General features: G+C 50.1%; 1 protein-coding gene across 10 annotated transcripts in view; it reads left to right on the top strand.

The window, feature by feature from the left end:
• Positions 1 to 24,768, top strand: part of PIP5K1C (phosphatidylinositol-4-phosphate 5-kinase type 1 gamma) — a 44,362-nt gene that overhangs the window by 3,485 nt on the left and 16,109 nt on the right. For all 10 annotated transcript variants that reach the window (XR_014164243.1, XM_081895528.1, XM_081895526.1 and 7 more), the window contains exons 2-11: positions 13,672 to 13,703; positions 15,177 to 15,269; positions 16,635 to 16,765; positions 16,991 to 17,108; positions 17,538 to 17,690; positions 18,164 to 18,463; positions 19,535 to 19,740; positions 21,411 to 21,494; positions 22,514 to 22,562; positions 24,261 to 24,345. Coding sequence is in view for 9 of the 10 variants with exons in the window: in XM_081895528.1 (XP_081751654.1) it covers positions 13,672 to 13,703; positions 15,177 to 15,269; positions 16,635 to 16,765; positions 16,991 to 17,108; positions 17,538 to 17,690; positions 18,164 to 18,463; positions 19,535 to 19,740; positions 21,411 to 21,494; positions 22,514 to 22,562; positions 24,261 to 24,345 (1,251 nt within the window). In the remaining variant the exon portion in view is untranslated. The remainder of the gene's footprint in view (positions 1 to 13,671; positions 13,704 to 15,176; positions 15,270 to 16,634; positions 16,766 to 16,990; positions 17,109 to 17,537; positions 17,691 to 18,163; positions 18,464 to 19,534; positions 19,741 to 21,410; positions 21,495 to 22,513; positions 22,563 to 24,260; positions 24,346 to 24,768) is intronic.

Raw genomic sequence — 24,768 nt, 5'->3', positions numbered from 1 at the left:
ACCGGACTCCACCCCCCTCGGGGGGGATAATCATATTCAATATTGGTAATCAGATATAGATATATATTTTCACACATACAGGCACACAAAAAAAATATGTGTTTATATATATAAAAGTTAATAGTAGGGGGGAACCTGACTCTTCCCTCCCCCTCGGGGGGAATAATCATATTCAGTATTGGTAATGTTTTTAATGTTTTCACATACACATGCACGCACAAAAATATGTGTCATATATACTGTATTATAATAGGAGGGGGAGGGGGAACCGGGCTCCCCTGCTTCGGGGATAATCATATTCAATATTGGTAATCATATATATATTGCACAGAGACACACAAATATATGGAGAGAGAGTTTAATCATGGGAGGGGAGCAGGAACAATCATGTTCAACATTGGCAATTTTATATATATTCACACATAAATGCACACACACATAAGTATGTATGTATATATGTATAAAATTTAATAATATGAATGGGAAGGGGAACCAGGCTCATCACCTTCAGGGTGCTAAGCATATTAAATATTCAAACACACACACATACACACACACACATGTTTAAATTTTAGATATAATTTCACTATATATACAGGGTGAGTTTTTTAAAAGAGGCCCTGTGTAACTCGTGTCCTCTGTATCCGCAGGGCCTCTTCTAAAGGACTCACCATGTGTGTGTGTGTGTGTGTGTGTGTGTGTGTGTACACGTGTGTACTCCCTTGTGGGACTTTCAGCATCACTATAAACATCCTCCATATTACTATTAAATATTGGGAATATATCCCTTACTTCATAATATGCTTCATAAGATTTTACACACACACACACACAGAGAGAGAGAGAGAGAGCGAATATTTTTATACACATACAGAATATTTATGTTTATATATATATATAATATAATACCACTAGTATAGTGCATGTAGACAATCATAGAATTGTAGAGTGTCAAGGGACCCTGAAGGTCCTCTAGTCCAGCCCCCTGCAGTACAGGAATCTTTTGCCTAACGTGCTGCTCAAATCCCCAACCCTGATACCCAGAGTCTCATTCTCTGCCAGCTGAGCTGTCCCAGCTCTCGAAACGTATACGTTAAAATTTCGATTCGCAATAACTGCGCTGTCGGTATCCATCATACAGTTATCGTCGGTATTGTTATTATTCGCATCATGACTGTCGTCATCGATTAAAATGCATCAGGGTTGTTAATAATGTTGTCATTGCTCCTCCTATTATTAGTATACATGTTATATAACATGCAGTTTGTAATATTGTTAACAATGCAGTTTTCAATCGGCAAGAATCGTCCCTTGGATCAGCCTATTGTCATTATTGTTATTGGCATTATTATTTTTGGTGTCACCACTGACCTCAATTGAAATGTAGTGGGCTTGCTAATGGTAGGAGTTATTCTTCCTGTTGCTTCTGCTGCCGTTACTGGTATTAACATTATTCTCACTGGCACCATTAAATGAAATGCGTTAGGGTTATTAATTATAATTAATAGAATCGTAGTGCTGTACGGCACCCCCAGCGGTCATCTAGTCCAGCCCGCTGCAATGCAGGAATCTCGGCATCCGATTTGAAGCCATACCACTTACTGTTATTGTTGCTGTTGTTGTAATTACTGGTGTTGCTATTGGGATTATTACTGCCGTAGTTAATTGAAATGTATTTGGAATGTTCTTAATAATATTGTTCCTAGTAGTAGTAGTCGTATTAATATTTTTATCCATGCCATTAATTAAAATGTATGTGGGGGGGGGGGAAATACTGTCATGCTAATACTATAATTCTTAACTTATTCTTAACATTAGTAATATCAGTAACTGACCTATTTTGGGGTGGTGAGAGGGGGGCAGCGATCAGCGCCACCCCAATACCGTACTTTGAATTTAATAACATTACTGAGAATATTATTAATAATATGCTGCACTCTGGGTGGCTGAGGGGAAAATCATCATCCTATTACCATAATTCTAGTTTACTGCTAACCGTGGAAAGTGATAAGTAATAGTCATATGGTGTGCTTTGGGGAAGAGGAGGGAGGAATCAGCACTGCCAGCCTAACGCTTCGAATCTTGTTTATTAATAATATTATGGGGGCACCAAACGGCTCTTTAAACGAAGGTTCGCAGTCACCAAAACGGAATACCTAGTTGCCATTTTTGGGCACGGCGGCTCTATAAAGTCTCATTTTTCAAGTGATGGGCTGGTTCAAATGAATGCTTCTCAATTAAATTAATCTGGCTAGTTCAGATGACAACTTTGAGCTAGATCAAGAGCATGGGTAGGCAAACTGAGGCCCGGGGGCCGGATCGCCTTCTCAGTGTGGCCCGCAAATGGTCCGGGAATCAGCATGTTTTTACATGAGTAGAATGTGTCCTTTTATTTAAAATGCATCTCTGGGTTATTTGTGGGGCACAGAAATTCGTTCATTTCCCCCCAAAAAATATAGTCTGGCCCTCCACAAGGCCTGAGGGACTGTAGACCGGCCCTCTGCTGAAAATGTTTGCTGACCCCTGGTGAAGAGTTTGAGAACTTAAAAGATGAAAAGTCGCTTGATCCAGGGACAGTCGTATATTGGCCTATACTCCAACCTCTTTTCCTTAACTGCTCTTGCTCCTACTCGGGCTGCATGGAAAAAAAGCATTTGGGTTTCTAAAATTCATTGCAGTTGCGCAGATAAAATACAACTGATTCTGCAGGGTGGTGTATTAGTGTGTGGAAACAGCTGAGACCCAATGATCCCCAGACGATGGAGATGTCAGGGTGCCATCCTGACACCCCAGCGTCTTCCCAGGTCGAAAGTCGTGTGCAAAATGTGTTTGGTACCTGGCAAATTTCGAACACTGGGTGGGATAGGTTAGAGGAGAATTACCCTCGTCATCTTAGGGTGGGAATCAACCCATTACCTAGCACATTAGCCATCATGGGCAGTGTTGAGTCCTACTCAAGGATTGTTGTTGTTTAGTCGTTTAGTGGTGTCTGCCTCTTCGTGACCCCCTGGACCAGAGCACGCCAGGCCCTCCTGTCTACCACTGCCTCCCGCAGTTTGGTCAAACTCATGCTGGTAGCTTCGAGAACACTGTCCCACCATCTTGTCCTCTGTCGTCCCCTTCTCCTTGTGCCCTCCATCTTTCCCAGCATCAGGGTCTTTTCCAGGGAGTCTTCTCTTCTCCTGAGGTGGCCAAAGTCTTGGAGCCTCAGCTTCAGGATCTGTCCTTCCAGTGAGCACTCAGGGCTGATTTCCTTCAGAATGGATAGGTTTGATCTTCTTGCAGTCCATGGGACTCTCCCTTGAAATCTGGATGTTATGGGTCTTAATTATCATTTATTTCACTTGGCCTGCTCGGCCGGTGTGACTCATAGTGGCAGTGACCCAGGTATTACTGACGGGTGACGGGCTGCATCACGCTTGGATTACAGCCATTAGCCGTCAAGTGTTGCCAAGTCATGACGCAGGCCAGTAGAGGAGATCACATTCTTCATGTGACGACTCAGATGTAAGCCCCATTGAGTCCAACAGGACTAGCACCCAAGTAAAGGGGGTTTGGTCCAGCCCCACCCTTTTCTCTAAGGAGCTCTGGGTGTCGAATATGGCTCTCCCCGTCTCATTTAATCCCCTCAACAACATTGAGAGATAGGCTAGGCTGAAATGCCATTAATTGGGCCAGGGTCGCCCAGTGAGCTTCATGGTTGAGTAGGACTTTGAACCCCGCTCATTACTTGATAGCTTCCTATTAAAGGTAAAGGGACCCCTGACCATTAGGTCCAGTCGTGACCGACTCTGGGGTTGCGGCGCTCATCTCGCTTTATTGGCCGAGAGAGCGGGTGTACAGCTACTGGGTATGTGATTTGAATTAAACGGGCGGGGCTACAGAATGCAACCCCTGTGTAAATGGGACCCTAATACAGACCCACACCTATTTCTGCTCTTCCTTCCCTTCATGTATAAATTAAAACTTGCTCTCCCCCCCCTTATTTTTCTCTCTGCCACCAGCCAGCTGACTCTCCCCTCCCCGGACGCAGTGTTAGAAATTAACCGGGTGCCAGCCACGTTTTGCGACTGGCCTGTGCCCAGTCGCAACCACGTGGGGATCCCTAGATGCCTTGTTGGCGACTGGAGAAAGCAAAATGTCACTTAGAGTAGGATCTGAAACGTTTCCCCTGGAGCTTGAATTTGTTTTATTCTGGGTTGTTTGTTTCCACGTGTTCTAAACCGTTTTGTGATTTGTTCTTCGAAATAGGAAGCAGTATAGAAATAAAACGAACAGTAATAATAACCATAAGTATAAATTGCATAGGGACACGAGTGGCACTGTGGGTTAAACCACAGAGCCTAGAACTTCCTGATCAGAAGGTCGGCGGTTCGAATCCCCGCAACGGGGTGAGCTCCCGTTGCTCGGTCCCTGCTCCTGCCAACATAGCAGTTCGAAAGCACGTCAGAGTGCAAGTAGATAAATAGGTACCGCTCTGGTGGGAAGGTAAATGGTGTTTCTGCTGCTCTGGTTTGCCAGAAGCGGCTTAGTCATGCCGGCCACATACCCGGAAGCTCCCTTGGCCAATAAAGCAAGATGAGCGCCGCAACCCCAGAGTTGGCCACGACTGGACCTAATGGTCAGGGGTCCCTTTACCTTTATAAATTGCATAAAAAAGCACCTAGGCAATTCATGGCGGCAGCCATAAGCCATGTTTAAGGTACCGTTTGGCAAATAGATTATATATCTGAGTTTCTGACACTGTCCCCACCCCTGTTTCTACTCCTGCTGACTGAGTCTTCAGTGGCTGCTTCCCCCGGGGCCAGGTCAGTTTGGGATTTATTTTTAAAGTCAGGAAAAAACTCAGCTTGTCCTCTTCGCACCCTCCCTGAGGAGATGTTCCAAAGTGCCTGGAGTTGAGAGAACTGCTCTTTGAGGCAGCAGGCAGGCGTTTTTTAAAACCAGGCCCATCAGCAGTTTCAGAAAGATCTCAGCTGCCTCTTAAACCATTTAATCTGGTTGGATTTAAACAAACTTTGAGGCCATCAATGCCTCAGTATAGAGGGAACTGTTTTTGAGTGAAGGGAAGGTATAAATGAAATATTCTTTTATTTTTTTTAGATGCAACCCTCATCAGCGGAAAGAAAACCTTTAATAGCGTCTTGCTTACTTTCTCTGTTAACGGCAAAACATCTGATGCAAAACATAGCCTCAGATGATAAAAGAACTCGCAAGCCCCCCCCCCATTAAAAATAGCACGGTTAAAAAGCTGGACCCCTCCCTCCATGAGTCATTTGTAACACCCTTTAACCAGCATGTGACAGTGAAGCTGTATAAATCAAGATTGTTTATTCTCTCTCCCCTCCACCTTCACCCTCCTTCAGTCCTTGCGTGTGGGTGATGCCGGGATTCAAATCATGTTCACGGTAATAACAGGATTGGTGTTTGTTACAGGCTTTAAAAACATGCCCTGGTTTGATGTGCACATCTCCCCCTGGTACACAGATGTCCTTTCATTCCTCTTCCCCCGAAGCCTTTCCGCTGTCAAACCTGTGGCATTAATGTTATTTATGGCTCACCCCGAGGTCCCAGGGACCATTGCCATGCAGGAACACAGTGTTAGAAATAAGTAAACAACTCAAAAACCATGAAAACCTGGTGGGTCCTCAAGTGTTGAAAACCAGGGCGAAGGGGTGAGTCTTCAGCCTTCTCTGACAGCTGTAGACTCACTTCTGTGCGGAGGGAGTCCCACAGCTTAGGGGCTGCCGCAGAGAAGGCTCTCCTCCTTGGCCCGCCACCCACCTGAGCTTTTAAGGGAGGGTGAACTACCAAGAGGGTCCACTCTGCCAACCTCAGCACCCGAGAGGGTCTTCCGGGAAGTAGAAGGCCTTTTCAGGTGTTTGGGACCTGAGTCATTTGTGAGCGCCTTGAAACAAACTGGCGACCAGCACAGCTGTTTTAAAACGGGTTGTTTAAGATCCGTGTACCTGAAGGAGCGTCGCCACCCCCATGGTCCAGCCTGGACACTGAGGTCCAGCTCCAAGGGCCTTCTGGTGGTTCCCCCTCTGCGAAAAACGAGGTTACAGGGAACCAGGCAGAGGGCCTCCTCGGTGGTGGTGCCTGCCCTGTGGAATGCCCTTCCATCAGATGTAAAGAAGATGAAACAACTTTCTGGATTTTAGGAGACACCATATTTATTTACCCACTTAGTCTGTAGAGCTGCCCCATAGGAAGGCAGTGAGGTGTGCTAGTTAGAGTGTCAGATGAGGACCTGGGAGATCAGGGTTCGAATCCCCTCTCCGTCACGAAGCTCACTGAATGACCTTTGAGTCGGTGGCAGCCTCTTAGCCTACCTCTCAGGGTCGTTGTAGGGATTAACTGAGGAGGGGGGCGAACCGTGTTCTCCTTGTGCAAAAAGTTGGGATATCAATGCAGCGAAAAAGCTCTTCCGCTGAGCTGCTTAAGAAAGCTGGAGGGGCTGGCCAGATGGAGATGTCTGTCGCCAAACTTGGCATCCAGAGATCTCCACATGGTTGCCATCAGACCTGTGCTCGTTGGAGAAATGTGCCTGGCAGATTTCGGGCACTGGACCTGAGCCTTGGCACCGCCTGGTGATGATGGCAGTGGGAGAGCTGAGGTGCAGAGCTCCCTCCATCTGGAAAGAAAGTAAGGTAAAGGGACCCCTGACCATTAGGGTCCAGTCGTGGCCGACTCTGGGGTTGCAGCGCTCATCTCGCTTTATTGGCCGAGGGAGCTGGCGTACAGCTTCCAGGTCATGTGGCCAGCAGGACTAAGCCGCTTCTGGCGAACCAGAGCAGCACACGGAAACGCTGTTTACCTTCCCGCCGGAGTGGTACCTATTTATCTACTTGCACTTTGAGGTGCTTTCGAACTGCTAGGTTGGCAGGAGCAGGGACCGAGCAACGGGCGCTCACCCCGTCATGGGGATTCGAACCGCCGACCTTCTGATCGGCAAGCCCTAGGCTCTGTGGTTTAACCCACAGCGCCACTGTAACCTAGGTTAAAAGCACCATTTGGTGATTAGCTTATATATATGATTTTCCTAACACTGGCTAGATGGACCTCTCTCTCTCACACACCATATAAATATATCTCTGCATAAACTCCAAAACCTGCTCCTGAAAGGAACTGCTCTCCACTGCCGCAGGCTAAGGCCAGCCTTGAATCACGCTCTCATTACTCATCCTGGCTGGCGGAGCTTGGCGTTCCAGCCCTCTGTACCACCGCAGCAAAGGATCAGAGTTCCACCCTCCCGTCCCAAACTCCACCCCGGGGAGCCAGAGTCAGTGTGGGCTGAAGATGCTTCCCTGCCTGGAGCAGAGTTTACTCACGCTGCGCTCACTCTGCTAGGGCCAACTGCTTTAAACGATCTCGCCACGCCATCAAGGCATCAAACCCTGCCCATTAATCCTAGCGGCTCTGAAGGAGCCTTGTGCCGCGTTTCCGCAGAGTGGGGAAAACTCTGGACTTTTTTTCTTTTAAATGCAGCATCTGTACTGGGTTCTCCAGCCAAAACAAGGCTCCCAGGGCAGCTTACACACACCATCTATTAAAATAAGGCAGTCTGCTTCCTTCCCATGGGACGCGGGAACACCCATCGAAAGAAACCGGCTTCAAGGAAAACATTTCAGAGCCAGTTTGCTTCCTCCATATTTATTCACCGGCTTAATTTATGGAGCTGACCCATAGCAGGGCTCTACAAAGCCAGTGGGGGTGTAGGGTTGAGGCACCTTCCTTTAAAACAAAAAGCCACTTTTCTCTCTCTGGTTCTTCATAGGATGCCTGGGCAGCTGTTTCAGGACACGTTTTGACGCCATGGCTCGCTAGGTTCTCCATGCCTTTAAGTTGTCTAGACTTGAGCTGCCGGAGCGCCTGTGGGTCCTTATTAATGTCTCCTTTCTGCATTTTGGGTTGGGTGTTGAGCTGATTAGACCAGACATGCAGCCTTCCGCTTGTGGGGTGTGTATGTGTGTATGTGTGTGTGTGGACTGCAGCTGCCTGCGTTTCCTTGCTCCTGTTTTCTTTCCTTTCCGGATGACACATTCTTCGCAGCGTGACTTCTTACCAGAGTTCTCGCGGTATGAGTTCTTACCTCCAACCAGAGTTTGGCCCCGTCGCCAGGCACTGAAGTAGGCTGCTTTTACTTGCGTGATTTTTGCATTGGGGTGTGTGGCATTTTGATACCCTCCCCTGTCGGTTCCCAGACAAGCTTAAACAAAATAAATAAATAAGCAGATGAGGCAAAACGGGCCCATCTCGAGGCCAGCATCCTGATCTCACAGTGGCCAGACAGATTCCCGTTAAAGAGCTATGATAGCTATCTTGAAAGGCCTGTCGCATGGAAGATGGAGCAAGCTTATTTTCTCCTGCTCCGGAGGCTAGGACTCGGAGCCAGTGGCTTCAAGTTACAAGTAAGGAGATTCCGACTTAACATCAGGGAGAAGATGCGAGGCCTTTTCTCTTCTTCCTCCCCCAGTTAGTACTCAACTAAGTTAGTTGCTCTGTCCCAGCTCCTGCCAACCTTGCAATTCGAAAGCACGCCGGTGCAAGTAGATAAATAGGTACAGCTGCGGCGGGAAGGTAAATGGCGTTTCCGTGCGCTCTGTCACGGTGTCCCATTGCGCTAGAAGCGGTTTAGTCCTGCTGGCCATGTGACCCGGAAAGCTGTTTGCGGACAAACGCTGGCTCCCTCGGCCTGAAAGCGAGATGAGCGCCGCAACCTCATAGCCGCCTTTGACTGGACTTAACCGTCCAGGGGTGCTTTACCTTTTTTTACCTTTACTCAATACCCCATACCTGGTACTCGTGAATGGTTTCGCGGGGTGGGGGGCACGTGAGCTGGGCTGTAAGCAACCTCAAGCCAGAAAGCAAGTTCTTGTGAACCAGACCCTAGTGTCTGTTTAGGACCTGGGAGAGGCCTGGTTTCAAATGCCCAATGCCCAGCTGGGTGACCTTGGAGAGGCAGGAAGCCGCAGTCTCTCAGCCTAGCCTACTTTGTAGGGCTGTTGTGAAGATGGGAAGGGGATTGGTGGTGGGGTGGATGACATGTGCCACCTTGGAAGGCAGGCAGGATGTAAACGCAGTAAGTAGCTATTTAATGATGAACACCAGTAGCTCCAGGGATGCGGGTGGCGCTGTAGGTTAAACCACAGAGCCTAGGACTTGCCGGTGGTTCGAATCCCCACGACGGAGTGAACGCCCGTTGCTCAGCCCCAGCTCCTACCAACCTAGCAGTTTGAAACCACGACAAAGTGCAAGTAGATAAATAGGTACCACTCCGGCGGGAAGGTAAACGGCGTTTCCATGCGCTGCTCTGGTTCGCCAGAAGCGGCTTAGTCCAGCTGGCCACATGACCCAGAAGCGGTACGCCGGCTCCCTCAGCCAATAAAGCGAGATGAGCACCGCAACCCCAGAGTCGGTCACGACTGGACCTAACGGTCAGGGGTCCCATTACCAGTAGCTCCACCGCTCGGCAGTAGAAGCGCTATAGATAATGATGGTTTCAGGTTAGAGAAGGTGGGCTGAGTACCCTTTATCCCACGCTTGGAGGAAATGCAGCATTTAAACATAATAATCATCATGGAAGGGGGGAGGCAGGTTTATGTAAGCCACCCTTCAGGAACCATTAGCCCTCCAGGTGTGTGTGCACTTGGCATGCAGGGAATTGTGGCCCCCAACATCTGGAGGATGCCCGGCTAGTGACAGGCAAGGCGCTTCTTGGTGCAGTCTTGGGAGACATGAGCAGCATTCGATAAGCGCTGCTCACATAGAGGAGGGAGAAAGGTTGTTTTCTGCTGCTCCAGAGAAGCGGACACGGAGCAATGGATCCAAACTACAAGAAAGAAGATTCCACCTAAACATGAGGAAGAACTTCCTGACAGTAAGAGCTGTTGGACAGTGGAATTTGCTGCCCAGGAGTGTGGTGGAGTCTCCTTCTTTGGAGGTCTTGAAGCAGAGGCTTGACAACCATATGTCAGGAGTGCTCTGATGGTGTTTCCTGCTTGGCGGGGGGTTGGACTCGATGGCCCTTGGGGTCTCTTCCAACTCTATGATTCTAAGCAAGGCTAGGTTGCAATGGGCCTGGCTTTCCTGGCTCAACATCATCACCCTCACGCCACCAGAGTTAAATGAGTTGTTGTTACTGGCATCTATTTATTTTTCTTGCAACAGGCCATCTGTCAGCTGGCTTAAGAGATAAGTGCCCCCTTAATACCCCTGGCAAACCACCAGCAGGAGGCGTTCCTTTCGGCCCGCGTCGCAAATCGGATTTTTGCCGTTGCGCATTTGAGACGCAATAGCCCGGCGTGTTTGTGTGTGAGGTTCCTTCGTTTGGTCTCGTCCTCCCAATCCCGCCTCCCATCTTTATTTATTTTTTTAATTATGCTTATCTATGGGTTTTCTCTCTCCCCCCCCCCCACCTGGACTCCATTCATCCCTGGGGACTTTTTATTAGGTACTTAAATGCGGCAAGGCAAAGCCGATTGTGGTCATTATTGCAAAACTGAAGCTAATCTCCAGCGCTGGAATTTTGACAGCTGGCAGAGAAGGGATTAGCCAGCCCAGTTTCCCTAGAAGCAGTGCTCTCTGCGGTGTGTTTTGTTTGTATGTGTTGAAAGTGTTCGGTTTCCATCCTCACCAGCATCGTAATGGGTAGTTTTGGGGGTTGTGTAGCTGGGCTTTGGTTTGGGGCCAGAAAAAAAACAACACAAAATGTGCCAAATCCAGCTCCCAGGGTACCTGTTCCTGTTGTTGTTGTTTAGTCGTTTAGTCGTGTCCGCTTCTTCGTGACCCCCTGGACCAGAGCACGCCAGGCACTCCTGTCTTCCACTGCCTCCCGCAGTTTGGTCAAACTCATGCTGGTAGCTTCGAGAACACTGTCCCACCATCTCGTCCTCTGTCGTCCCCTTCTCCTTGTGCCCTCCATCTTTCCCAAATTCACGGTCTTTTCCAGGGAGTCTTCTCTTCTCATGAGGTGGCCAAAGTCTTGGAGCCTCAGCTTCAGGATCTGTCCTTCCAGTGAGCACTCGGGGCTGATTTCCTTCTGAATGGAGAGGTTGGATCTTTTTGTAGTCCACGGGACTCTCAAGAGTCTCCTCCAGCACCATCATTCAAAAGCATCCATCCTTCATGGATCACTGCCTTGCCATGGCGAAGGGGCTTGAATAACTCAGAGAAGCTATGAAATATGCCGAGCAGGCCACCTGTTCCTACTCTGCTATAAAAACAAACAAAAAACCCCCCTAAAAATCAAGTTCCCAGTCCCTGTGATGAAGATCAGGACTTTGAAAGTCCATGGGATGGTTGAATAAGCTTTTCATTGACTGAGTGCATGCCTATGCTACCTCCCGGACTGTTAAAAGTTGGTGGAGGGGAGGGAGGTTAAAGAATAATAATTTGCTCTTCAGCATCGCATTTGCACCTGCAATTCGGTTTGCCGGACAGAACAAACCTTCCTCCCAGCAAATCAGTTTTGGAGGGCGAAGGGTGAAAAGGATCTAGGAGTCTTGGTTGACCACAAACTTGACATGAGCCAACAGTGTGAGGCGGCAGCTAAAAAAGCCAATGCAATTCTGGGCTGCATCAATAGGAGTATAGCATCTAGATCAAGGGAAGTAATAGTGCCACTGTATTCTGCTCTGGTCAGACCTCACCTGGAGTACTGTGTCCAGTTCTGGGCACCACAGTTCAAGAAGGACACTGACAAACTGGAACGTGTCCAGAGGAGGGCAACCAAAATGGTCAAAGGCCTGGAAACAATGCCTTATGAGGAAGGGCTAAGGGAGCTGGGCATGTTTAGCCTGGAGAAGAGGAGGTGAAGGGGTGATATGATAGCCATGTTCAAATATATAAAAGGATGTCACCTAGAGGAGGGAGAAAGGTTGTTTTCTGCTGCTCCAGAGAAGCAGACACGGAGCAATGGATCCAAACTACAAGAAAGAAGATTCCACCTCAACATTAGGAAGAACTTCCTGACAGTAAGAGCTGTTCGACAGTGGAATTTGCTGCCAAGGAGTGTGGTGGAGTCTCCTTCTTTGGAGGTCTTTAAGCAGAGGCTTGACAACCATATGTCAGGAGTGCTCTGATGGTGTTTCCTGCTTGCCAGGGGGTTGGACTCGATGGCCCTTGTGGTCTCTTCCAACTCTATGATTCTATAATTCTATGATTAAGAACATCGGAAGAGCCCTACAGCAGCTGAATGAGGCCAAAGGGAACCTATCTAGCCCAGAATCCTGTCCCTACAGGATGCCCCCTGTGGAAAGCCCACGGGCAGGAGCTGAGAGCCACAGCAACGCTCTACCCCGTACCCTGTGATTCCCAACATTTGATATTCAGAGGCAGACTTCCTCCGAAAGAACTTAGCCATTACTTCTCTGGAGGGATTTCCTGTCAGGAGTGTGTGCAGGAGCCAGGCCTTGTGACCAGTAAAGCTTCGCAGGACTGGGGCCTTCCTAAGTTTGTTCTGGACAGGCAAGGTGCAGCCGCACAGGTGAGGCAGCTTGGTAACTCACAGCACCTGGTGGCAAGAGCCGGGAAGGGATATAAGGTCAGCATTTCCCTTTGGCTCTTTGCCACAGCAACACGTTCCCTGCCTTGATGTGTTTGGCTTCTTGCTTCCTGATCCTCGGACCTCGGCTCCTTGACTCCTTGCTTCTCGACCCTCAGACCCTTGACTTCGTGACTCCTTGCTTCTCAAACCTCAGACTCTTGGCTTTGTGACTCCTTGCTTCTCGACCCTCAGACCCTTGACTTCGTGACTCCTTGCTTCTCAAACCTCAGACTCTTGGCTTTGTGACTCCTTGCTTCTCGAACCTCGGACCCTTGACTTTGTGACTCCTTGCTTCTCAAACCTCAGACCCTTGACTTCGTGACTCCTTGCTTCTCGACCCTCAGACCCTTGACTTCGTGACTCCTTGCTTCTCAAACCTCAGACTCTTGGCTTTGTGACTCCTTGCTTCTCGAACCTCGGACCCTTGACTTTGTGACTCCTTGCTTCTCGACCCTCAGACCCTTGACTTCGTGACTCCTTGCTTCTCGACCCTCAGACTCTTGGCTTTGTGACTCCTTGCTTCTCGAACCTCGGACCCTTGACTTTGTGACTCCTTGCTTCTCAAACCTCGGACCCTTGACTTTGTGACTGCTTGCTTTCTGACCCTCGGACCCATGACTTCTTGACTCCCGGCTCTCTTACCCTCGGACTCTTGGCTTCCTGACTCCTGGACTCCAGTTCCTGCTCCCACCCCGCCATCTTGCCCCCGGTCCTGACGTCCTCAGTTTGGACTTGGATCGCCCGTAGACCGGACTGTGACATTTCCCGCCTCAATTTGGCACTGTGAGGTCCCCACCTGGTATATAAGCTGCCTCAGAATGCCTCGTTGTGGACTAGGCTCCTGAGCAATGCACATAAGGCATTCTTTTTGCGTTTGCTTGGGCCTCAATCCCACTGCATTGAATAGGGACCTGTTCCCCTGTGTGTTCAGCATCACAGCAAGTCAAGGAGAACGGAAGGGAAACGTCATTCGGTTTAATTTGGAGGAAGAGGGGTGGGTTTTTTTGGCAATGGGGTTGAAGGCCAGGTTCTCTCTCCCCACCACACTGAGCTCTGCAGCAGGTACCTGTTGAGGTTCTGAGACATTCCTGCTTACCTTGACTCTCTCCTTCTCTCCTCAGGGCCGGCAGTGAGCAAGGCTGTCCTAACAGAGGTGAGTTCAAGTGCTTTCCTTCTGTCCTCACCTTTTTCTGAGACTCAGGATAAACATCAGGGGTCCCACTGGTGTCCCATCGTCATCCGAGCCAGGGCAGGTGGTTCCAGAAAAAATCAGGGTACTAGGGGGGGCAGGGCTTCTTGTTCTCTCCATATAGTTTTTGGGAGAGTGATTTGTGGCCTGAGCTCAGCCAAGTGGCTAACAGTCCCAGAGGCTTTGCTCCCGGATCTGCAGAAGAAGGCATTGTTTTAAAAAATTACTTATTAGATTTATATACTGCCCTTCATCAAAATATCTCAGGGCGGTTTGCAAGATAAAAACACAAGATAGAATCGGACAACAACAAACCCTCGATTTCTTTAGGAAAGGCTCTGAAGGTCACTGGAAGGAGATTTGAATCCTTCGGTTGTTTCGGCGGCCCCTGTTGGCTTTTACTGAACCTTCGGGATCTTGTAGTCCTTAACGGTGCTGATAATAGGATGGTTTTTCAAAGATTCCTTTACTACTTTGAGGGCCCTGGGGGCAAAGAAAGCAAGGATAATAATAATAATAATAATAATAATAATAATAATAATAATAAAATTTTATTTATACCCCACCCTTCCCGGTTCAGAAAACCGGGCTCAGGGCAGCTGACAACAAAGTTTAAAACACTTAATTGATGCTTTAAAAAACCAGCATAAAATACAGTATAAAACGTGAATAACAATAAAATCAAAAATCAATTTAGGGGGGGAAACTAACCAATAAACATTAGATGATCACCAGGGCTCGCTGGCTAAATTAGTCCTATTTGGGCTAGCATGGATACCAGGGGAGAATTCGCTGTGGGATCCCAGAGCGGGTGATCTTCATAAAAAAGGGAGGGGGAGGGAAGGAAGGGGAATAAAAGATCAGGCTAAGTTCAGATTGAAAGCCAGGCGGAATAGCTCTGTCTTACAGGCCCTGCGGAAGGAGGTTAAATCCTCCAGGGCCCTGGTCTCCTGGGACAGAGCATTCCACCAGGTTGGAGCCATCACTGAAAAGGCTCTGGCCCTGGTGGAGGATAGTCTGACTTCCTTGGGGCCCGGGACCTCTAAACTATGATTATTCATGGACCTTAAGGTCCTCTGCAGGGCAGACCAGGAGAGGCGGTCCCGTAAATACGACGTGAAAGCTTTGAAAGAACAGTTAAGAGAAAACCCAGAAGGGTATGGTCTAGTTCTCCCATTTCTGGAGGAAACGCTTGTAGAGTTGGGAAGGGTCCCCAGGGCTCATCTAGTCCAGCCCCTGCAATGCAGGAATCTTTTGCCCAAGGTGGGGCTCGAGCCCACAATGAGATCCTCATGCTCTAACAACTGAGCTATCTCAGCTGCTGGGGAGTTTGCTTGGCATCCCAGGAGCTGCCTGCTCTTCCTACACTCCCTGGGGCAGCTCCCCCCCCCCACCTTGGCGATGTTTTGGCTGACCTTGAAATCCTTCTTGCCTCAGGCACCTTCGTTGACGGGGCAGCCGGGGGCCGGCCAGGGCAAGAAGATCGGCCACCGCGGGGTCGACGCATCAGGCGAGACAACCTATAAGAAGGTATCCTTCCTGTTTCTTTATACGTTTCCTGCCCTTCTCCTAAGGTCACCAGGGTGGGTTACGGTGTTAAAACGCGGTATTTAAAGCTGCATTTCCCAAACTTGGGGTCCCCAGCTTGTTGTTGGACTACAACTCCCATCATCCCTAGCGGGTGGTCGGGGATGCTGGGAGTTGTAGTCTAACCAGGGACCCAAGTCTGAGAAACGCCGGTTTAAAACAACAATTGTGAAAATAAGGTGGGTCCTAAAATATATACAGTGGTACCTCGGGTTAAGTACTTAATTCGTTCCGGAGGTCCGTACTTAACCTGAAACTGTTCTTAACCTGAAGCACCACTTTAGCTAATGGGGCCTCCTGCTGCCGCTGTGCCGCCGGAGCACGATTTCTGTTCTCATCCTGAAGCAAAGTTCTTAACCTGAAGCACGATTTCTGGGTTAGCGGAGTCTGTAACCTGAAGCGTATGTAACCTGAGGTACCACTGTATGCACCTCAAGAGGTGTGTCTCCAGCAATCTCCAGAAGCCGTACAATGAAGGTGCCAGAGACAGCTCTGCGAGAAGGCGGTTCCACTACTTAGGGGCCACCATGGAGAAGGCCCCGCTCTTGGGCCACCACATACTCACACCCTGAGCCTCTTGAGGGCGGAGGAATTACCAGAACGCCCCTCTGTTTTCGATCTCAGCATCTGAGGGGGCCTGTAGAGAAGGAGGTGATCTTTCAGGTATTTGGGACCTGAGCACGAGCACCTTGAACCGGGCCCCAAAATGAACTGTCAGCCAGCTCAGCTATTTTGAAACAGGAGGTCTAACCCCAGCCAGTAATTTAAAGGTAAAGGGACCCCTGACCATTAGGTCCAGTTCTGGCCGACTCTGGGGTTGCGGCGCTCATCTCGCTTTATGGGCCGAGGGAGCTGGCAAACAGCTTCTGGGTCATGTGGCCAGCAGGACTAAGCCGCTTCTGGCGAACCAGACCAGCGCACAGAAACGCCGTTTACCTTCCCGCTGGAGCGGTACCTATTTATCTACTTGCACTGGGATGCTTTCGAACTGCTGGGTTAGCAACGGGACCGAGCAACGGGAGCTCACCCCGTCATTGCGGGGATTCGAACCGCCGACCTTCTGATCGGCAAGTCCTAGGCTCTGTGGCTTAACCCACAGCACCGCCCGCATCCCTGGCCAGTAATTTAGCAGCTGCATTTTGGACCAGCTGAAGTTTCAGCCGTCTCCCAAGCGCAGCCCCGCGTACAGCAGAGCGCATGGTGGTGGGTTCTCCTGGCCGATAGCTGGAGGGGTGAGCCAGAAACAGATGCCCCCGCTTGGGGAGATCATGCCATGACCCCACCCGCTTTGACCCTGTCTGTCCTCAGACCACGTCCACCACGCTCAAGGGAGCCATTCAGCTTGGAATCGGTTACACGGTGGGGAACCTGAGCTCTAAGCCCGAGCGGGATGTCTTGATGCAAGATTTCTATGTGGTGGAGAGCATTTTCTTCCCCAGGTAAGTTGGCTGCTGGAGGCGACAGGGTGAAGCCCAATTTGAACAGTAGCTCTTGGCCACAAACATGATGGGAAGATTCTCAAAAGAGATGGCTAGACGGTTATAGCAGTGAGAGTAAGCGATTGCCCTATAACAAGAGCTCTGTAGGCAGAAACTGTTTCGGGTTAGAGAAGAGAGAGTTTGAGCTGTTCTCTATGTCTTCTGCTTCTTCCTCCCGTGCCACAGCGAAGGGAGCAACCTCACCCCAGCGCACCACTACCCTGACTTCAGGTTCAAGACGTACGCGCCCGTCGCTTTCCGCTACTTCCGAGAGCTGTTCGGCATCCGCCCGGATGACTACTTGGTGAGGACGGCTCCTTTCCCCTCTTCCAAAGGGCAAAAATACCGTATTTTTTACTCTATAAGACTCGCTTTCCGCCTCCTAAAAAGTAAGGGGAAATGTGTGCGCGTCTTATGGAGCGAATGCAGGCTGCACAGCTATCCCAGAAGCCAGAACAGCAAGAGGGATTGCTGCTTTCACTGCGCCGCAATCCCTCTTGCTGTTCTGGCTTCTGAGATTCAGATTTTTTTTCTTCTTGTTTTTCTCTTCCAAAAACTAGGTGCGTCTTGTGGTCTGATGCGTCTTATAGAGCGAAAAATACGGTACCCCAGGCTTGGGCATCTTGACGGTGGGTCTCAGAGGCCCCTCGATTTTGCCCGCCTCTTAGTTGCCATTAACGCCTGCCGCATCCTTGAACGCCTTTTACCTTCTCTCTCTTTCCTTCCCGCCCAGTATTCCCTGTGCAACGAGCCCCTGATCGAGCTGTCCAACCCCGGGGCCAGCGGCTCCCTCTTCTACGTCACCAGCGACGACGAGTTCATCATCAAGACCGTCATGCACAAAGAGGCGGAATTCCTCCAGAAGCTGCTTCCTGGCTACTACATGGTACGTCCCAGTGCAAGACGCTCTCGCAGCTCTTTGTTGCAGCGGGAATCTGCAGAGATGTAGAGACTCGCCAGGGTGGATAAAAATCAATGATTTTAATAATAATTATAATAATCCCCGGGACGCAGGTGGCGCTGTGGGTTAAACCACAGAGCCTAGGACTTGCCAATCAGAAGGTCAGCGGTTTGAATCCCCACGACGGGGTGAGCTCCTGTTGCTCGGTCCCTGCTCCTGCCCACCTAGCAGTTCGAAAGCACATCAAAGTGCAAGTAGATAAATAGGTCCCGCCCCCGCGGGAAGGTAAACGGTGTTTCAGTGTGCTGCTCTGGTTCGCCAGAAGCGGCTTAGTCCTGCTGGCCACATGACCTGGAAGCTGTACGCCGGCTCCCTCGGCCAGTAAAGCGAGATGAGCACCGCAACCCCAGAGTCGGCCACTACTGGACCTAACAGTCAGGGGTCCCTTTACCTTTTAGAACTTGAACCAGAATCCCCGGACGCTGCTGCCCAAATTCTACGGCCTCTACTGCGTCCAGTCCGGGGGCAAGAACATCCGGGTGGTGGTGATGAACAACATCTTGCCCCGTGTGGTGAAGATGCACCTGAAGTACGACCTGAAGGGCTCGACCTACAAGCGCCGGGCCTCCAAGAAGGAGAAGGAGAAGTCCAGCCCCACCTACAAGGACCTGGACTTCATGCAGGACATGCCCGACGGGATCATGCTGGACACGGACACCTTCAGCGCCGTGGTCAAGACACTGCAGAGGGACTGCTTGGTAGGTTGCGCAGGGGACACGGGTGGCGCTGTCGTCTAAACCACGTTGGCAGTTCGAATCCCTGCGATAGAGTGAGCTCCTGTTGCTCTGTCCCAGCTCCTTCTACCCTAGCAGTTTGAAAGCACGCCAGCGCAAGCAGATAAATAGGCACCACTGTGGCAGGAAGGGAGACAGCGTTTTCATGCGGTCTGGTTTCTGTCATGTGCCATAAGCGGTTTAGTCCTGCTGGCCACATGACCCGGAAAGCTGTCCGCGGACAAACGCCGGCTCCCTCCGCCTGAAAGCGAGATGAGCGCCGCAACCCCATGACCACCTTTGACTGGACTTAACCGTCCAGGGATCCTTTACCTTTACCTTTATATATTACCGTATTTTTTGCTCTATAAGACTCACTTTTCCCCTCCTAAAAAGTAAGGGGAAATGTGTGTGCGTCTTATGGAGCGAATGCAGGCTGTGCAGCTATCACATAAGCCAGAACAGCAAGAGGGATTGCTGCTTTCACTGCGCAGGGATCCCTCTTGCTGTTCTGGCTTCTGAGATTCAGAATATTTTTTTTCTTGTTTTCCTCCTCCAAAAACTAGGTGCGTCTTGTGGTCTGGTGCGTCTTATAGAGCGAAAAATACGGTGCTTTATATATGTTGGAAGCCACACAGAGATGAGTGCCGTAACCCCATAGTCACCTTTGACTGGACTTAACCGTCCAGGAATCCTTTAGCTTTACCTTGCGCAGAAGCCAGCCAGAGAGTCCCTATGTGGAGTCTCCTTCTGCCTCCTCCCACTTCAATCCTCTCCTGGCCCTGGGAGACAGTGGAGCAGAAGAGGTTAGGGGCGACTGTCCTTCGCTCTGCAATCTGGCAGCTTCTCCTGCCTCTGCCTCTCTCGTCTCCCGGCTGCTGCAGGCTCCCCCAGACCACTGGTCCCTTATTTCACGTCAGTCTCCTGGCGCTAACTCATCGCAATCCAGCCCCTACTCCTCAGTGTCCCCCCACCCCACCCCAGTTCCCGGTCTTGCACGCTTAACTTGTGAAGCCAAACCAGGGCTATTGGTCAAGCCCACCCTCTTCTCCCCAGGTGCTCGAAAGCTTCAAGATCATGGACTACAGCTTGCTGCTGGGGGTGCACAACATGGACCAGCAAGAGCGGGAGCGGCAGGCGGACGGGGCCCAGAGCACCTCGGACGAGAAGCGGCCAATGGGGCAGAAGGCCTTGTACTCCACCGCGATGGAGTCCATCCAGGGAGGGGCCGCCCGCGGGGAGTCCATCGACACGGACGACACGTAAGTGGAGCAGGTTGTGGGGGTCTGCCTTCTTCGCCCCTCTTCCCTGCAGTGGCTGTCAGAGAAGCTTGAAAGAGCTGGCCATCTTGAAGAAAGGACTGAGGGTTGGCAGGGGGGCACTGCAGCTGTGCCAGGGCTGAGGAGAGACTCGTCATGAACCTACCTAGGCAGGTCAATGGGTACCAGCCATTATTATTATGATTACAGTGGTGCCTCGCAAGACGAAAAGAATCCGTTCCGCAATTCTCTTCGTCTAGCGCTTTTTTTGTCTTGCGAAGCAAGCCCATTGACAGCTTAGCGGATTAGCGCTATTAGCGGTCTAGCGGCTTTTAGCGATCAGCTGTTAAGCGGCTTATCAGCGGGTCAGCTGTTTAGCGGCTTAGGAAAAGGGGGGGAGTGAAAAAACCCCGCGTGAACTCACAAGATTTTTTCGTCTTGCGAAGCAAGCCCATAGGGAAATTCGTTTTGCGAAGCGCCTCCAAAACGGAAAACCCTTTCGTCTAGCGGGTTTTCCGTCTTGCGAGGCGTTCGTCTTGAGGGGCACCACTGTACTTGTTGTGGTTGTTGTTTAGTCGTGTCCAACTCTTTGTGACCCCATGGACCAGAGCACGCCAGGCACTCCTGTCTTCATTATGACTGCTACTATTTATTAATTGCTTATACCCTGTCCATCTGTCTGGGTTGCAGCAGCAGCAACAACAACACTCATCCACCTGACTGGTTTGCCCCAACCACTCTGGGCAGCTTCCCACAAAATATTAAAAGCACAACAAAACATCAGACATTAAAAAGCTTCCCTATACAGGGCTGCCTATGTAGTTACTCGTCTCCTTGACATCTGATGGGAGGGCGCTACCACCGAGAAGGCCCTCTGCCTGGTTCCTTGTAACTTCACTACTTGCAATGAGAGAACCGCCAGAAGGCTCTTGGAGCTGGATCTCAATGTCCGGGCTGGACGATGGGGGTGGAGACGCTCCTTCAGGGATACAGGGCTGAGGCCGTTTAGGGCTTTAAAGATCAGCACCAACACTTTGGATTGCGCTTGGAAATGTAATGGGAGCCAATGTAGGTCTTTCAAGACTGGTGTTATATGGTCTTAGTGGCCGCTCCCAGTCCCCAGTCTAGTTGCCACATTCTGGATTAGTCGTAGTTTCCGGGTCACCTTCAAAGGTAGCCCCACGTAGAGCGCATTGCAGTAGTCCAAGGGGGAGATAACCGGAGCATGCACCACTCTGGCCAGACAGTCCGTGGGCAGGGAGGGTCTCATCCTGCGTACCAGATGGAGCTGCCCTGGACACAAAACTGGCCTGCGCCTCCATGGACAGCTGTGAGTCCAGAATGACCCCCAGGCTGCGCACCTGGTCCTTCAGGGGCACAGTGACCCCATTCAGGACCAGGGAGTCCCCACAAACAGTACTTTTGTCTTGTTGGGATTCAACCTCAATCCATTAACCACCTTCCAACTGCCTCCAGACACTCGCACAGGACATCCACTGCCTTTGCTGGTTCTGATTTAAAGGAGAGGTAGAGCTGGGTATCGCCCACCTAATTAGGGAACCCCCAGCCCAAACTCCCTGATGATCGTCATTATAAACGAACGAAGCATTGAGCGTGTTTCTGGTTGCTGCCAGTGCATGTTGACAGGTCTGGTCTCTCTCTCTCCCTCTCAGAATGGGTGGCATTCCAGCTGTGAACGGCAAAGGCGAACGCCTTCTCCTCCACGTGGGAATCATCGATATCCTCCAGTCCTACAGGTAGGTATTCCCTCCCTGTCTCCTCTGTTTGTGGGCAATGAAAATACCGTATTTTTCGCTCCATAAGACGCACCAAGCCACAAGATGCAACTACCGTATTTTTTGCTCTATAAGACTCACTTTTCCCCTCCTAAAAAGTAAGGGGAAATGGGTGTGCGTCTTATGGAGTGAATGCAGGCTGCGCAGCTGTCCCAGAAGCCAGAACAGCAAGAGGGATTGCTGCTTTCACTGCGCAGCGATCCCTCTTGCTGTTCTGGCTTCTGGGATTCAGAATACTTTTTTCATTGTTTTCCTCCTCCAAAAACTAGGTGCGTCTTATGGTCTGGTGCGTCTTATAGAGCGAAAAATATGGTGGAAATGTCGATGGAGAGCAAGAGTATAGATTTAAGCAGCAGCTTCACCTTACCAGTGTTCTCGGGAGCCTGGTGGAAAAGATTTTGCCCTTTGATGGTTACCAGCACAGTTTCTGCCCCGGATTTGAAACCCAAAGGTTCCCCAGGGAGGTTCTACATTCATAAAAACATCTGTGTTTGTTTCTGCATACCCGCCTGCCCATTATCCAAAAATTCACTTATCCAAACATAAATAATTATGTCCAAACCTCACTGCACACAGTTGATTCAGATATCTGGACAGCCAGAGTTTGCCCACTTTGTTACTTGTTTCTGCTTTGCTGGTCGACGGCAGCAGTTTTGGGGCAGAAGCCACGGGGGGAGCATTGAGAGAGATCGGAGAAACCAAGTGGCTGGGGGGGGGGTGTCAGGCAAATTTTTGCCTCTCTCTTGCCGATTGGCCGCAGCAGCCATTTTTGGGAAGAAACCATAGCCGGCTGCGGTGGCGGGGAGAGATAACAGATTAGAAATGTTCCCATTAGAGATAAGATAAATGATTGGCTTGTTGTGCAGACACTCGCCTAACGAACGCTTTCCTGGGAACGCATTGTGTTTGGTAAGCAGGAATTGCGTGTGTCTTCCTCCCCCCTTAATTTCCCACTCTCCTTTCTTCCTTTCACAACCCAGATTCATCAAGAAGCTGGAGCACACATGGAAGGCTCTCGTCCACGACGGGGTGAGTTTCGGCCCAACAGGCCACTCGGTTCGCAGAGCTGCTTTAGCATTTAACCTGACGAGCTGTGTTTTATTTTAAAAGTTTAAAAGCTGCTCCTAGCAGTCACTGCCTCAGAAGCAGCATTCTGTATGTTCCCGTGTATAAGCAGAGGTTATGTTATTTTAAAAGAGCCATGTTATTTGAGAGCCAGTGTGGTGTAGTGGCTAAGAGCGGTAGACTCGTAATCTGGTGAACCGGGTTCGCGTCTCTGCTCCTCCACATGCAGCTGCTGGGTGACCTTGTCACACTTCTCTGAAGTCTCTCAGCCCCACTCACCTCACAGAGTGTTTGTTGTGGGGAAGGAAGGGAAAGGAGAATGTTAGCCGCTTTGAGACTCCTTCAAGTAGTGATAAAGCGGGATATCAAACCCAAAGTCGTCTTCTTCTCTTCTTAAAAGAATGCTAAGAATTGGGGGTCGTCTTATACAAGGATAGTGGAGAGGTGGGACGAGTGATTGTTGGTTGCCGCGAGCAGGTGATTGTCAGCGGCATTTTTGCGGGTGATTGGTGGGTACGGCGAGGCCCGCTGGCTATTGGCTGCTGCGGCAATTGGGCGGGCAATTGGCTGTGGCAGTCCTGCGGGTGAGTGATTTTCCACAGGAGGGGGAGAGTTGCTATTGGGCACGGATCCTGCTTGTGGGCTTCTGTCAGAAATGAGCCAGCAGTGACTCACACAGAGGAAGTGAGAAACAGGATCTGCACACAAATGCCAGGCCTAATGAGCGCATCAGCTCTGTTTGGTAGGTCCTGCCCCGTATTGTAGAGATCTGCATTTAAAGCCGTTCGAAAGCACGTCCAAGTGCAAGTAGATAAATAGGTACCACTCCGGCGGGAAGGTAAACGGCGTTTCCATGCGCTGCTCTGGTTTGCCAGAAGCGGCTTAGTCCTGCTGGCCACATGACCCGGAAGCTGGACGCCGAATCCCTTGGCCAGTAAAGCGAGATGAGCGCCGCAACCCCAGAGTCGGCCACGACTGGGCCTAATGGTCAGGGGTCCCTTTACCTAATTGTTGTATATATGTGTGTGTATGTTTGTACACACCATGTACATCCCTGGAAGATAAAGGCGATACAGTCGTACCTTGGGTTTTTTGAACAGCTTAGTTCTCAAATTTTTTGACTCCCGAATGGCCCAACCCCGAAAATGATTGTTCCTGCAGCCAATCGGAAGCTGCGCTTTGGTTTCTGAATGTTTTGGAAGTCGAACGGACTTCCGGAACGGATTCCATTCGACTTCCAAGGTACGACTAAGTAAATAAAAGCAAATAAATATGTAAATGCTCTTCATTTGTTTTACTTTTAATTTCTTTGAAATTTTGCATTTGATTCTTAAGGGAGAAAGTTGTAAACCGATTAGAATTTCTCTCTTTTTATTTTGGAAATATGAAGCAAATACAGAAATCATCTAAATGAGTGATGTAACTAAATAAATAACCATTCCAAGATGATAATGAAACGGCCGACTGCCAAACTCAAAACAGGAAGCTTTAATCAGGAGGCAGGCACTGGAAACAAACCCCACCCCTCCCAAAAAAGCGTTTAATTTATAGCTTTGCAAAGGTGACTCGCAGCAGGGACTTGACTCTGGTTTCGTTCTGCCTCGGAGGCCCGGCTGGGAATTGTGGATAATGACTCCTCCATCTCCCTCCCTGTTTCCCTAGGACACAGTGTCGGTCCACAGGCCCAGCTTCTATGCAGAAAGGTTCTTCAAATTCATGACCAACACGGTGTTCAGGAAGAGTACCTGTAAGTGTGTTTGTGTGTGGTCTGTTTGTTTGCTTTTGCTGGGTAGAAAAACTGTGCGAGCCGAAACCGACTTTGCATCTCCTCCACGTTCCCTTTCGGGTTACAAGTGCTAGGAGATCGCTCTTCTTAGCATTTATTACATTTGTGTTGTTCCTTGGCCCCACCGCCCCCAGGTATTTCACCCACCCACATTGCAGCCCACAGGAGAAGCTCTGCCACTCCTGCCAACCTAGCAGTTCGAAAGCACACCAGTGCGAGTAGATCAATGGGTACCGCTGCAGCGGGGAAGGTAAACGGGGTTTCCTAGCGCTCTGGTTTCCGTCACGGTGTCCCGTTGCGCCGGAAGCGGTTTAGTCCTGCTGGCCACATGACCCGGAAAGCTGTCTGCGGACAAACCGAGGACCTGGGAATATCTGCCTAGAC

Source organism: Podarcis melisellensis (assembly GCF_964234715.1).
Source record: "Podarcis melisellensis genome assembly, chromosome: 18".
Taxonomy (NCBI): Eukaryota; Metazoa; Chordata; class Lepidosauria; order Squamata; family Lacertidae; genus Podarcis; species Podarcis melisellensis.
Note: the sequence above shows the minus strand (reverse complement) of the source record. Positions and strands in the feature narration are given on the sequence as shown.